Below are 14,181 nucleotides of genomic sequence, written 5' to 3' on the forward strand. Positions count from 1 at the left end.
TTGAGAGATACCAAGCATTGCTGACAAAGATTTCAGTGGGGTTGATGGAGATGAACCTTAATTGACCAACTGGTGAGCATAATCAAATCCCAGTTTAGCCATAATCATACTAATTTTAGAGAGTCATCACCTTTTCTTATGAGATGATTAGTGATTCCGAGTGAGCTGATCAATGTTTGTATTAGCTGTTCTTGATAAGATGGTGTGAAGCAGACTGGAGTTGTTGTCAGTAAGAGATAACGTAAAAATTGTTATAGATAACATGTAAAGTTAGATTATAAATATATTGCAGGCCTTTATATTTTCTCTCTTTGACTTGATGAATCTCAGCAACTAGTATTAATAGTGAAATGTCAGTAGTACATCAGCTGTTTGTGGAACACGGTAAGAATAATCTCCAAACTCCAGTCACTGCATGGCCCCTTGGTTAAGACAGATGACTGACCTTCAGGTTTTTATTGAGTTTTTTATGTTTCTCTCACACTATTCTGAATGTGCTATGTAGCTGAAAAAAGCATTTTATGTCCCACAGGAGATGAGGGCGGAATGCTTTTGCTCCCATGTCCCAAAAAAGAAGCCTCCCTGCTAACGTCTGTATGCCGGTTTTCTGTGCTCATGGTTTTCTGTGGCATTTTGTCAGAGGTCACGTTTCTGATGGTGTTTTCCTTTGGACAGTTCTGCTGGAGGCAGACTGTGACGGACACCTGCAGCATTACGAATGATACACCTTATCCTAAATCTCTGTGTGTTAGACTTAACATGCTGTACATATGGCATGAGAGGTGAACCAAGAGACCACAAGTATGACCCAGAGAATACACCCCCCCCCCCCCCCCCCCCCCCCACACACACACACACACAAACTGGAGGAGAGAGAGGAAAGGAAGGGGGAGGAGGAGTGGGAGGAGGCAGTACTGAACTAACTAACTCTCTAATCTGCCTGTCTGAGAGAAAAAAGGAGAGAAAATTAAGTCTGCTATGTTGTAGAGAACCAGAGGAGGGGGAGTCAGTAATTACCCAGGGGGAGAGGAGGGGACAGAGAGGAGAAGAGAGAGAGAGAGATGTCAGGGAGTTATAAACAGAGCAAGACACAGAACGGACAGAGGAAGGGAGGACACAAAGAGAGAGGAGAAGAAAATAAAAGAAAGGAGTGGAAACAACGATGAGGACAGTGAGAATCTGAAAGGTTGTTCCTTTACCATTTTTTGTGGATCTCCTGGATTTTCTTCTACACACTCTGCAGGACTTTGCATCATTTCCCAGCTGGAGACTTTGCACTGTGTCTTGTCTGGATGCCTGTTTGCACCAGTGTAGTATTTCATAGTTGCAGTTAATAGGGTTGACTTGTTCGTGCATTCATGCAAGACATAGTAAGAAGATGGGAGCCCTTCACCTTTCTCTAGCTCTCTTCCTCCTCCTCCTCTCCTCTCCCGTACGAGCCCAGTGGTGGAGTTTCATCTGGGCAAGCCCTAAAACTAGAACCAGCTCTTCTTCTTCCTCCAATGATACCTCCATCACCACTCCATCCATTACCTCCCTGGGCATTTCTGACACCCCAGGGACAACAGAGTGGGTGGTAACAGACAACAGGGTGACAGAGAAAGCTCTGGAGGGTAGTACTGAGACAGAGGGGTCAGTGCTGACTCCTACACCCAGCCCAGGAGTGTCAGCATTTGGCCATAACACTGCAGAACCCAGGACGTTACAGCAAGAGGAGAACGCAGGTGTAGGCAGCAAAGTCAAAGCCCAATACAAACTACTGAAACACTGGAAGAGTGGTGAGTGTGAAGTTACATAGTAGTTTCACTCCTGGCTTCTTTCACAAGTGGCTGAAGCAGAAGTACAAATGTTTTTGGCTTGTGACATTTAAATGAGATGCAGTGTCTGTGTTTTTTGTTTTTTTTTTGCTAGTATTTCATAATGAAAAAGGAAAAGACTAATGACAGGTCAGAAAAAATATGTATGATTTGTTCATCATCTCCCAGACTGAGAACTGTCTCCATATGTAGCAATAACATAACATAATTTGTCCAAGCAAAGGCCAATTTGTTAAAGAAGTGCCAAAATGTAAATCTTTACTTATTAGTTTTTGGTCCAGTTGGGGGCAGCAGAAACAAATTATTTTTGTATCTGTAGTTGATATAGCACACCTGATAGCAAGCAGGGGCGCTCATAGCAACTCATGGGAAAAATATGTCACTAATCAACTACAAAATACTACACTTTGTTCACCTGCTATATTTGTTAACTTTTCTATCTGCCCTTTGGTTCCAGACAGGGAGTGTAAATTGGTTTTATTAGTGCTTTTTGTTCAAAGTGGCTGCCTGTTGCTGCTAGAAACAAGGCTGATGAGAGTCGGGAGAGTTAATCAAAACAGAAGTTGTGAGCTGTGAAGCCAAAGGAATGAGCTAAAAGAAACCAACATGTTCAATACAGCTGAGAGGAATATACATACAGATGTATACATGGTGATTTAAACTGTTGTTAGTCTGAAAATACTGATCAGTGAACCTATATTTTCATACACTGTGCTTTTAAATGGTAAGCAAGTAATTCTGACGGGACTGGGCTGACTTACTTAAGGGAAACTGTGAGAAGACAAAACTTTCACTTTGTACATTTTCCTTTTTAGTGTAATTGATCCACCGATGTTACATAAGATTGCCTGCCTTTAGTTCATGATGATGAGTCAGTGGTTCAGTCCCTTACACTAACCTTTAAATCACATCTGATATCTTAAATGTTCTAGTATTTCGTCTCATAGTATATATCAAATCAGAAGCTCGAGTTGTTATTTATGTAGCGTACTGGTATGTGATACAGTTGGAGCCTGATGTCCTGCACAATAGTCTTTTAGAGTCTGAGAAATCGAGAGAGTGTGAGCTAAGCTTTTGTGTGGCATAGCAGGATCAAGGCAGGTTTAAAAGGTTATATGTGGCAATGCAAGGGGGGCTTCACAAGCTGATCAAGAATCCATGTGGCCAACATGACCAGGATTAGGTTCAGAAGAAAAAATCTAAAGCAAACGGAGTCAGTAATTAGATGACTAGCAGTTAGATGTGCTGTTTGAAGACTTTAATGTGATAATGACTGAGGTTTGTTTAGCTGTTCTTCTTCTTTAATTTTTTTGTTAATTGTGTTGGCCTGAATACACTGGGTTTATCAGCATTTGTTTAACACTTTAAAAGCTACCATGCACGAAAACACAGCTAAACCAAACCAAACATGTGTTCATATGCAACTAAGATAGCTAGAGCCATTTCAAAGCTAGCTGCTGGGAGATAGCCACAGCTAGCGGAGTTTGTGAGCCAGAAGGTCTAAGTAATGAGCTAAAACAGACTAAAAGCTTTTGCACTCTTGTAAAAGACTTTGAGTATCTATTTTTTATATTACTTTATGAGTCCACAAAGCTGTGCTGGGAGATATCTATTTTTCCCCATTAACACAAACCAATATATTTGACCCCTTTTCCCCTTCTTTTTGGCCAGTATGATCTTTGAGAGCTCTTCACAGCAGGGTGAACACGATCTTTCTGATTGGCTGCCTTCCAAGTTATGACTGGTAATCACCAGCAGGTCACTAATGCCGAGTCAGTCTCAGATCAAATTCCAACAGTAATATCCACCTTTAATTTCAAATGCGTGTCTCGCAGTGTGGGAATGAAAAGTTAAACCTCTGCAGTCAGAAGCTACCAGAGAGCACTCCCAGCGCAGCATTTGCCTGTTCGTTTCAGTCATTACAGAGCACTAATGACTTCACATCTGGAATGAAGGCGTGAAAGCTGTGTGTGTGTGTGTGTGTGCGTGTGTTTACACATCATGAATTCCCACCTGTGTTTGTGAGTGGTGCACAGACACACACCCTCTCTCTCACACACTTTTTAAACCCTCTAATCAGGTATGCTTCCAGTTGGTCACGATGATGGATTAGAGACCCCCAAATGTTGGTCTGCCTGGTCTGGGGTTTATGGGTGTTAGCATGGGTGAGATGCGTATTTGATGTAAGTTTAGTTTATGCAAATGCAGTTTTATCTGTTAATGTGTGTGTGTGTGTGTGTGTCAGAGATATAGATATCAGGAGGGTGAGCCTGGCTGGAATGCTGATTTGAAAGTTTGTCACTACGGGAGACAGGCTCCACAGTGGGGAGAATCAGGGGAATGTGAAGCAATCTTTACACATACACTCTAAATGTTCTAATTGCCAGGCATTTTGTGTGTGTATTTCTGTTTTGGGGGATTATGTCTGTGCGAGGCAGAGCAGCGAGCCGTGGGCAGAGTCTGGATCGGATCAAGTCAAATTAAAGCCATGTCCAAATGATTTTGGTGCATCTCCTCCTTAATCTAATGGGTCGTATGAACCAGCAACACACAGGTAGCAAAGCTTCTGTGTACCTCAGCTGTAAGGTTCACTTAGAGGTGGATGTTTCAGTCAAGTCATCTCGGTGTTAAGAAAAACAAGGGAGGAAACAACAAACAATGAAAACTTCAAATAATATCCCTATCAAAACATGTCTAAAAGCATATTGGATAATTACGATCTTGATATTGATTACCAGATGTTTCTGGGACCACTTCTGTAGGTAAATTTGATTACCATAATTTAAAAAGGATCAAACTAAGACGTGACAAGAGAACAAGTGCAAATTACTCATCACATGATAAACATATAAAAAGCCCCCCCACCTGTTCGTACTTTTTTTATGTGCACATTTTTACATTTGTCTCTGTCTCTGTCAGAGCGAGGCTCAGGAGGTCATCTGGATCTGACGGAGTTAATTGGCGTGCCCCTCCCCCCCTCCGTCTCCTTCACCCCTGGCTATGAAGGTTTTCCAGCCTACAACTTCGGGCCTGGAGCCAACATTGGCCGGCTCACCAAGACCTTTGTGCCGGGGTCATTCTACAGGGACTTTGCCATCATTGTTACAGTAAGCTAGGGTTCAGGAGCCGAACCCTTAAGCCTTTTAAACCTCCTGCATGCTGTCATTCTGTTTTGTTAAAGGTGTCTCCATGGCTTCAAATTAATCATACTAAAAATGACTGCACACTGGCCTGTATAATAAAGTACTGCATATTGCATGACTTTAACTCATTTAAAAGAATAATCTTTATTGGCTTTATAGGCTAAGTCATGTTATGTCGCCACCTTGAGGAGTTTGATCATAAAGCAGGACTTCCAGACTATCCAGATGCTAAACTTTTTCAATACTCAGTTTTTCTCTTTTGTATCCTACCCTATTAATAATTTTTACCATTAAAAAAATATATTATTATTGTTTTAGATCTGCATATTCTGTCTATGACACCCATTCCATTTGTACTGTAACTTCTGTGGCATATGTTACAGTATTTACGGACCAACATGCACATTAGGTTAATTGGCTACTCTAAATTGCCCCTAGGTGTGAATGTGAGAGTGTGTGGTTGTCTGTCTTTGTGTGTTGGCCCTGCGATTGACTGGCGACCAGTCCAGGGTGAACCCCGCCTCTCGCCCGTAGTCAGCTGGGATAGGCTCCAGCTCCCCCGTGACCCTGACGGATAAGCGGTATAGAAAATGGATGGATGGATGGATTTATGGACCATATCAATATTATGCACTGTACTGTAGAGAAATATGCCATAAGCTTTAGTGAGCTCAGATGTCTTTTGCTTTGCCTGTCCTCCAGGTTCGTCCAGCCACTCAGAAAGGAGGCGTACTTTTTGCCATCACAGATGCCCATCAGAGGATTGTGGAGCTGGGTCTGGCCCTCACTCCAGTGCGTGGGGGACTCCAGAGCATCTTACTGTACTACACTGACAGAGAACAGGCTTCCCACAGCCACAAAGCCGCTGCCTTCAGTGTCCCAGATATGACTGACCAGTGGACAAGATTTACGGTGAGGGTTACATAAGTATCTTACATAAGTACATGAGTGAAAAATTAAAGGATTAATGGATTACATTCCACAAAAAAAATGTCTTTTCATATTTTATTTACTAAAGTACTGCGAAATGTATCATTTTTATACATGCAATTCAAACAATTCATGCAATTTTTATGAACTTTCAATTTCATGTTGACACTGAAAATTAAACAGTTTACAGTTTAATTGATTAATTCCAAATGCGATTATGCAATATGCTGCAGAAAAATTAAGATGACCATTTTGCTAAAATTATTGTTGCATCAAGTAAATTGCATTTGTGTCCCAAAATTCTTTCAGTGTGTAAAAAAAAGTTTGCAGGGAAATGATTTCACTAGTTTCCAGTGCAAACCAACATAATTCAAGTTAGAATTACACGTTAGTGTTGTGTTTAAAGTCCTTTGCTTGACTTCTTACAATATTTGTTTTTGCTTCAAGAAGAAAATCTCAAGAAAGCGATTTCGAAAATATCAGCTACTGTACTTGTTGCTATCACAATGCTAGCCACTCACTTTTTGCCTGTATTGCCAAAATATATATATTTTTAAAAAATGTCCATGAAAGAAGATGTACACAAGAAAAGCATAAGGTCAACTTTACACCCTTTTACATCCTCACATCTATTCGTAATCAATGAAACAATTCATTTTATTGACATTGAGAAATTCCATTTTAAAACCCTCCGTTAAAGGGTTGTATTTAAATTACGAGTTTGATTTAGACCTGTTCTAATTAGTTTAGATTCTATATTGGTAATTTCTTGTGATTTGATGCTATATAAATAAATTGAATCGAATATTTGATCTGCCTGTCAGTTGGTAGTGGAACATGAAGAGGTACGTCTCTACATGGACTGTGGAGAGGCCGAGAGGACAACTTTCCATCGGAGGGCAGAAAGACTCACCTTCTCACACAATTCAGGCATTTTCGTAGCTAATGCAGGAAGCACTGGGCTTGAAAAGTTTGTGGTAAGTGTAGAAATCCTCTAAAAGTAGGCGTGTGTGTGGTTGTCTTTCTATCATCTGGAAGACGAGGAGTTCTTCACTGAGTGTGTGTGTGTGTGTAGGTGTGTGCTTGTGTGTTCTGGCCTCTAATTAACATGTTAAAGGGCTGACATGTCGTCTGCACTAAAACTTCCCAGCACAAAGTGCACTGAAACAATTTATGTTGTGACCAGATTCTAACCATTTTCTCAGAGTATCTTGTGTATCCAACAAGCAGGAAATGGATCAAAATGAAAATAATGGAAAATAATGGGATTATATAACTTAAATGCAAGACAACTATGGTAAATGTACAGATATGAATGATAGCAACCAACCCAGTGAACACAGAGGCTAAGAACACAGATGTGGTGAAAACAAAGGCATCTTCCTTCTAGCATGCTCACTAAACATTGCCAGACCACAGTTAGCAAAACAACAGCTGATGACTGGCTTTCCAAGGCTAATCTATCTCTAACACTGATCAGGATGCAGCCAGGTCTAAACAGGGTCAAAATGTCATGACCACTTTGAGTACTACTTCCTGAGTTGGCTCTGTTATATACTTTATTTGATAAAACTGTGCAGGGGGGGAGAGTAAGTAAGAATGGAGGAACGAATAGAGATGATGAAGAAGGAAGGGAGAGGGATGAGATGTGGAAGGGAGGAGAGGATGGAGGAGTGAGTCGATGGCAGATGAGGAAGTCAGAGATGTCAACACGTCTCAGTTGTGGTCAGATCAAGGGCTTGACTCAACTTTGAGTGTTCTGCTATGTCAAGTATGATGATGCATTAAGGTTCGACTTGAAGCTAAGCTGTTTCTGAAAATAGAAATCTGTGTGAAAGACTCTGAAACTATTCACACTGACATTCTTACTGTCTGTCCATTTTCAGTTTAATGCTCATTTGTGTATGTGTAACGACTAATTCCCCAGATGTTTAAACTTAAATTTAAACTGGTGGTCTAAATGCTCTGTTATTCTAAAGGTATGAAGACACTCCTAACAGTCAAAACTGAGTACAGTTTAATGTATACGATAAAACACTGTCTGAAAAATTATTTCATAAAAGAGCAATTTGAAATCATTAGTCACATATGAATCTTAAATGTGTGGCATTTTGCAGCGTGCATTATGAACACTGCAAATTTCAGCAGCAGTCTTCTCTTTTTGCAGGTCAGCATGTACATGCCTGTGCTGAAAGCAGTTGAACAAGTGGTTATTTGCCACTTTATTCTGGTATAGCCTACATACAGCCTTATTTTCATTTGTAGACAATCAAAATAGTATAAAGATGAGCCAGTATACCATCTGTATCACTATCTGTTCAGCCAACTAATTTATCTGTATCCTTATTCGTACCTGGAATGAAACGGGCCTTCAATGGAAAGCATGTGGCACTTAAATAGGAGGTGGACAGAACTAACTGGACATTGTTAATTTAAGACTTTGATCAGAAGTTGCTATATTTATTATTTGTTTGATAACTATTTACAGAACGGCCTTAAAACTGAGCTTCAGCTCAGTGTTTTGGTCACAAGAAGCTTTTACAGAACCACTTTTTTATTAACTTAAAAGGAAAAGGAGGATTTTCTTTCATCAAGTACGAATATTGACCACATTTTACCAGAATGATACTCATAAAATGTACTATAGTCGATTTTTAACTTCCAGGCATTAGTGTGACAATAAATACTAGAGAAATACTGAAGAGACTACAGTCAACTAGAATTTCAGGTGCTGACTAGCGAGGCCAATGATTAATGACTAGTCCACTCATTGTTCAGACCCCTAATTCTGACGAATATGAGCTGCCAGTGACTTGTTGTTGCCATTGTGAGTGGACGCTACCCACTTCATTTAATCTGCTTTGTTGAGTGTAGCCTGACTTTCCGAACGGCTTATCTGAAGCATGACAACAGAGTATGCGCACGCTCACCAGCAGTCATGCCCGGTCTGACATATCTGGGTCACTTTGTGTTTGTGTGTTGTGCTTGTGTGCATGTGGATGTGGATGTATGTGCGCGTTTGTGTGCCTGGTTTGTTGTCTCTCTCTCTGTGTGTCTTCAAAGGAGAGCAGTAATGACATGGGACCCTTTTTGTCATGTCTTTATGTTGTAAATGTTGACCAAAGGTATTGACATCTGCCTCCATGTTCCAGTAGAACTATATAAAACAGTACAACTTCTATCATGCTGTGAGTTTGAGTGTCGTGCATGTGCGTCTTTGGAAATCTGGTCTCCATGGTGATCTCAGCAAGTGAACTGTACTTCAATGTCGGTGTTGCTCTTCTGTTCACGGAGAGAGAAAGAATGAGGCTACAACACTTGGCCACACTGTGGTTCCAGCAGAAACAGATTTCGTTTTTGACAATCATTAACATCGCTGACAACAGGAAGCTGATTACTTAAACAAGTTTAAATTTTTAGAAATAAACAAAAGATTCAGGTTGGTAAGATAGAGTTACTATCATTGCAGCAGTTTTGATTGCTTAGGTTTGTATACCGCATTAATAGCATTCCTTCCGACATAGAGATATGTCCCTGGTGACAGTGACTGAATGGAAATTAAGTTTTTGCCCATTTAAGCATCCCCACACTACAATTACATTTCCTTAAAGCTCATGCTATTTTATGGTAGTAATTTCTGATCGTCACACGTGACTTCTAAAAATCTTTAAACTTCTAAACTAACTAGTTATTAAAGCTGTTAGTCAAAAATAAAACACTCAGGTAAAGTACAAATACCTGAAATGTGTACTTTACTTGAGTACAGATACAGTACTTGAGTATATATACTTAGTTTCCTTCCACCCCTGCAGACAACTCATGTACTGTGAATACAGGAATGAAGGTTAAGGTGTTTTTCAAAGAGTGTTTCCTAAATCTGTCTCTGTCTCTGCAGGGATCCATTCAGCAGCTGGTGATAAAAGATGATCCCAGAGCAGCTGAGGAACAGTGTGAAGACGATGATCCTTATGTGAGAAACACATACATACACACAGTGGAGGTGCTAGACACACAGGGACACACTGGTCTGTTTAAGACCCAGTCTGAATGAGTAATAGCTTGAAATTCTGTACATCATGGATCAGCAGCAGCCCCTAGTGGTCAAAGGACTTCACTGAAAATGCTCCTGTTCCATACCTGACTAAGATTTCAGTTTGACATTGAATTAGTTGTTTCATAGTTTTGTGCTTATTGTTTGTAACACTCTGTTCTGTAACTGGCAAAAATGTAGGACACTAGATAAGATAAGATAAGATTTTTTATTGCCATTGTACAGAACATACAACGACATTCGGACATGTCATCATTGTTGGTTTTTGCTTTAAACTGGCTTTTTCAAACCAACACATCATGTGATGCTTGATAAAGGCCTCAGGATACACCAGTGGAGATGATGCTCTGGATGACAGGGAGACACAGGAGGAGGTGATGAAGAGGACACAGGAGAGAAAACATGGCACAGCACAGGTAGGTTGGCTATATGAAGTGGTGAAGTGAAGTGTTTTAGTTAGTCGCATCATAACATCAAATGGGAACATACCAAATGTACGTGAAGTTCAGCATGAACTTGTGTGTGTGTAAATATGTCAGCTTGTTGTGTCTGCTGCTGTGTTTAAGACACACCCCTCTCCTTATTATCAGGGCCCTGAAACAGCAGTCCTTGGGTATGTCTGTGTGCACGTGGTTCTTCTCTGTTCTGGTGCCATGTTTTATTCTCCCACAAGGAGGAAGTCAGTCTGACTCCAAACATCCCATAATCAACACTGACTTTTGAAGCTTCAAAGGAAACTGTCCCTCAGAGGCTGAATATTATTAATTGTTAATTGTTACCAGACATTAAAGTCTTTCCTTTGCTTTCTTTCTGGTCAGGAGAGACATGAAAAGTGTCATATTATTAGATATTTTCTTCAGATCCTGGTCAATGAATTTATCATTTTTAGTTTCGCTTGCAAAACATGAATCCTTGTGGTTTTAGTCAGATATCCTTCATCACCAGACACCAGGAAGTCAGTATTCCTGCTTCCAGGTCATGGCCGTGATTCAATATTTGCCCAGAAAATGATGCTCTCACAGGAAGAATTCTTTTACATTCAGGAGAACCCACTAACCTACTCAACTTGTTTTGTTTAAGGAGGAGGACAGTGTTCCTGTCAGAGCTCCACCTACTGAGGCTCCGGAGGTGGAGGTCGAAGAGTACTCCAGTCACCAGACCCCAACAGATGCCAGTGAACATATACAAGGTAAGAATTTCCCCCAAATTTCCCCAAATTGAACCTCTGTGATTTTGGCAGCCTGGTCTACATTTGACTAATGCATAGGAAACACACTTAGTGTAACTCTCCTTCTCTGCCTCTTCTGTGATGCTCTTAATCAAGGCATATTATGGCTCCCATCTTCCCCAGTGATGCTATAATAAAAGTCCATTATACTGGAAATATTGAAACCAAAACACAGCTTTCTGCAGTTGTAATTATACACTCAGGTCATCCTGATAGAAGCAGGTGAGGAAAAGGTTTGTTATATCACAACATGCAATGAGATACAGCAAAACAGCATACAAACAAATAGATGGAGGAAATTGAATATAATACAATCAGCATCAGAAAATATATACCTTATCTAATTTATAATCTTATGTAATCTTTTTCTCAGTTTGTCACTAAAATCATCTGTCATCTGTACATTGGTCTATGTGAAATTTAACAACTCTGAGTTACAGTATGGTCAGTGCTACCTCGTAACAACTGGATTGGTTAAACCTGCTGATGATGTCATATGCTGTCCACAGGGCCTTACCGGACAGAGGAGCCAGGGGAGAGGTCAGGAGAGGTAACTTCAGACCTGTTCTTCGTTCTTATTCCAAACATTAGGATATATTTTAAATATTCTGCATAACAGCAGCTTCTTTTTACAGTCTTTCTTCTTTATACCCAAGTAAATGACACCAGAGTTTTATTTAAATGTCCAGGGTCACGCTAGGCATGGATTAAAAGGAGAGCGTGGAGAACCTGGACCCAGAGGCCCTCCTGGTCCCCCAGGCCCCACCCCTTTACCTGGACAATTTCAACCTGGACCAAGAGGAACACCGGGACCACCAGGTCCCCCTGGATCCCCAGGACTACCAGGGAGAGATGGACAGAAAGTGTGTATGGAAAGGAGATGAAAGGCATGTGTGTGTTAAGAAACCTCTGAATTCAGAACATTTTCCTAAATGCTTCTTTCTCTTCACAGGGAAGCAAGGGTGATAAAGGAGATTCAGTAAGTTATTTATCTCTTCAGTCCTTCTGCTGTCTTCTTAATATCAACTGGAATAACTAAATTGTGTTTTTATGTCCAGGGTCAGAGAGGGTCTCAGGGATTTCCAGGTTTGGGTGGAGAAGCAGGAGCTAAAGGAGAGAAGGTACAGCTGAAGTACACATGGCTGCAATTTGTAACTTATTACAAATGGTGTACGCTTCCATCAAAATGCATTTCGCCTTTAATGTATTTCACCAAACATACTGTCATTTTCTCTTTTTCCTCTACAGGGAGACCCAGGAGTTGGTTTGCCCGGTCCTCCTGGCCTCCCTGGGCCGCCTGGACCCCCCAGATCCCGCAGTGTACCTGTGAGTTCCCCAGTTTATGGTTTTACCATGTGTATATTTATTTGTACACATAGTATGCACTATTATTAATAGTAATGAGATCAAGATGTAATAAATGTAAATGAGAGTCAAGCCTAATTGGCAACCAGAGTGAGGGACAAAATGCTTGAAGCATCACAACCATCTGAGCGTGTGTGTTTACCTGTGTTATAGTATGGAGCAGATGCCCTGGGTTCTGGGTTTGAAGACCTGGACAGCGACACAGTACTCATCAAGGTAAGAGAAAGGCAATATAAATAGTTGGGCTAGTCTGATAACTTCATTTTCGAAGTGGAAAAAATAAAAACTCTCCTTCTACCAGGGTCCTCCTGGTCCACCAGGGCCTCCAGGACCTCCTGGTCCTCCAGGACCCGACCTGTCCTCATCTGACACAGCTCAAGGCCTGTCTCACGGTGGACCACCTGGCCCAACTGGTAGAGATGGGCTTCCAGGCAAACCTGGAATACCGGTAAGTTACCCAGATGAAGGCATACTTTAAATACTTTAGCTATGTCTGCAGGTATTGATTTATGAATGAATTCTCCATATGGAGGCTGCCTAAAGGACTGGTAGACACACAATTCATTAGTTAGAGTTTAAAGTTTTAAAATCTAGTGGTGTTTCAAATGCTTTTTCAAAAAATTATCCACCTTGAAATAACTCAAGAAAGCGAATACCAAATCAAACAAGTGTGACAATGATCAAATGTAAATGTATTTATATAATTTCAGCACAGTGTTGGTAACATATGTCTTCAATTCGCAAATTTGTACAAGTTTACAAAAGCCTTGGAAGTCTTGAATTCTGCTGATCGTGAAGCTGCAGGTTACCCTGGCTGCTTTTGAGCATCAGTTGTAAAGATTATATTCGCTTGGAAACAGCAACCACAAACACAAACATCATCATTATCAAACACATGCATTTCACATTTTCACATCTGTTTTTGCCTCTGTCATAATTTTATATGTTTTTACTCATGTCTACTTATTTTTTTTTTTACATTAACTTGACCTTTAGTTTGTTTTTCTTCTTAAATTATATTGCATGATAAATATTTGTGTGTGTTATGACCAATGACCAGTCTGTCTTCTATCTTTCCTCACCAATCTTGGTTCCGTCCCCCTCCTCATTCTTGTTCCCCACCTCCTGCTCCCTTCCTGCCAACTCCTGCTCCTCTCCGCTCTGTTTCAGATGTTTGAGGATTGGTTTAGTGGTTCTGGACCTGACGGTTCAGGTTTGAGCTCAGAACTGTCCTCTGACCTTGGCTCTGGTTTCAGTTCTGGGTTCAGTTCAGAGGCCAGTTTTGCTTCTGGTTCTGGGCTTGACTTTGGGTCTGCCTGGGGTTCAGACGAGGTATATTGTCCTGGTTTGCTTGGTAAACCAGCAAACAATAAAAGGCAGAATGACAGTCAAAAGCCTGAGTATTGAGGAATACAATACTGAATATTGTACAAATTGAACAATATTTAACATTAATCTGAGACAATGACAGTACTCAGTGCTCAGGTTCATGACTGTACCCTATCTCCAACCATGTTGTCTTAACTGCTGGCAGGTGGCTGAACTGCAACTGTCTTTGGCTGACTGGCTGAAGAGCTGTGTGTGTGTGTGTGTGTGTGTGTGTGAGTGTATGAGCTGCTTTGGATTCACTTTTGGTTCAGTGGCTTT

At 40.8% G+C, this 14,181-nt stretch overlaps 1 protein-coding gene across 6 annotated transcripts in view; it reads left to right on the forward strand.

Moving 5' to 3' along the window:
• The window catches only part of col15a1b (collagen, type XV, alpha 1b), a 46,774-nt gene that overhangs the window by 15,606 nt on the left and 16,987 nt on the right, over positions 1 to 14,181 (forward strand). For 3 of the 6 annotated variants that reach the window (XM_046408826.1, XM_046408828.1, XM_046408827.1), the window contains exons 1-15: positions 996 to 1,778; positions 4,737 to 4,924; positions 5,663 to 5,872; positions 6,715 to 6,867; positions 9,786 to 9,860; positions 10,259 to 10,357; positions 11,022 to 11,130; positions 11,679 to 11,719; positions 11,859 to 12,032; positions 12,122 to 12,148; positions 12,228 to 12,290; positions 12,418 to 12,495; positions 12,688 to 12,750; positions 12,836 to 12,982; positions 13,705 to 13,866. In XM_046408826.1, the coding sequence (XP_046264782.1) occupies positions 1,379 to 1,778; positions 4,737 to 4,924; positions 5,663 to 5,872; positions 6,715 to 6,867; positions 9,786 to 9,860; positions 10,259 to 10,357; positions 11,022 to 11,130; positions 11,679 to 11,719; positions 11,859 to 12,032; positions 12,122 to 12,148; positions 12,228 to 12,290; positions 12,418 to 12,495; positions 12,688 to 12,750; positions 12,836 to 12,982; positions 13,705 to 13,866 (1,989 nt within the window). In that variant the 5' untranslated portion in view covers positions 996 to 1,378. Of the gene's footprint in view, positions 1 to 995; positions 1,779 to 4,736; positions 4,925 to 5,662; positions 5,873 to 6,714; positions 6,868 to 9,785; positions 9,861 to 10,258; positions 10,358 to 11,021; positions 11,131 to 11,678; positions 11,720 to 11,858; positions 12,033 to 12,121; positions 12,149 to 12,227; positions 12,291 to 12,417; positions 12,496 to 12,687; positions 12,751 to 12,835; positions 12,983 to 13,704; positions 13,867 to 14,181 lie in introns of those variants that run through there. The other 3 variants (XM_046408831.1, XM_046408830.1, XM_046408829.1) reach the window with 2 other exon arrangements.

Source organism: Scatophagus argus, chromosome 13 (assembly GCF_020382885.2).
Source record: "Scatophagus argus isolate fScaArg1 chromosome 13, fScaArg1.pri, whole genome shotgun sequence".
Taxonomy (NCBI): domain Eukaryota; kingdom Metazoa; phylum Chordata; class Actinopteri; family Scatophagidae; genus Scatophagus; species Scatophagus argus.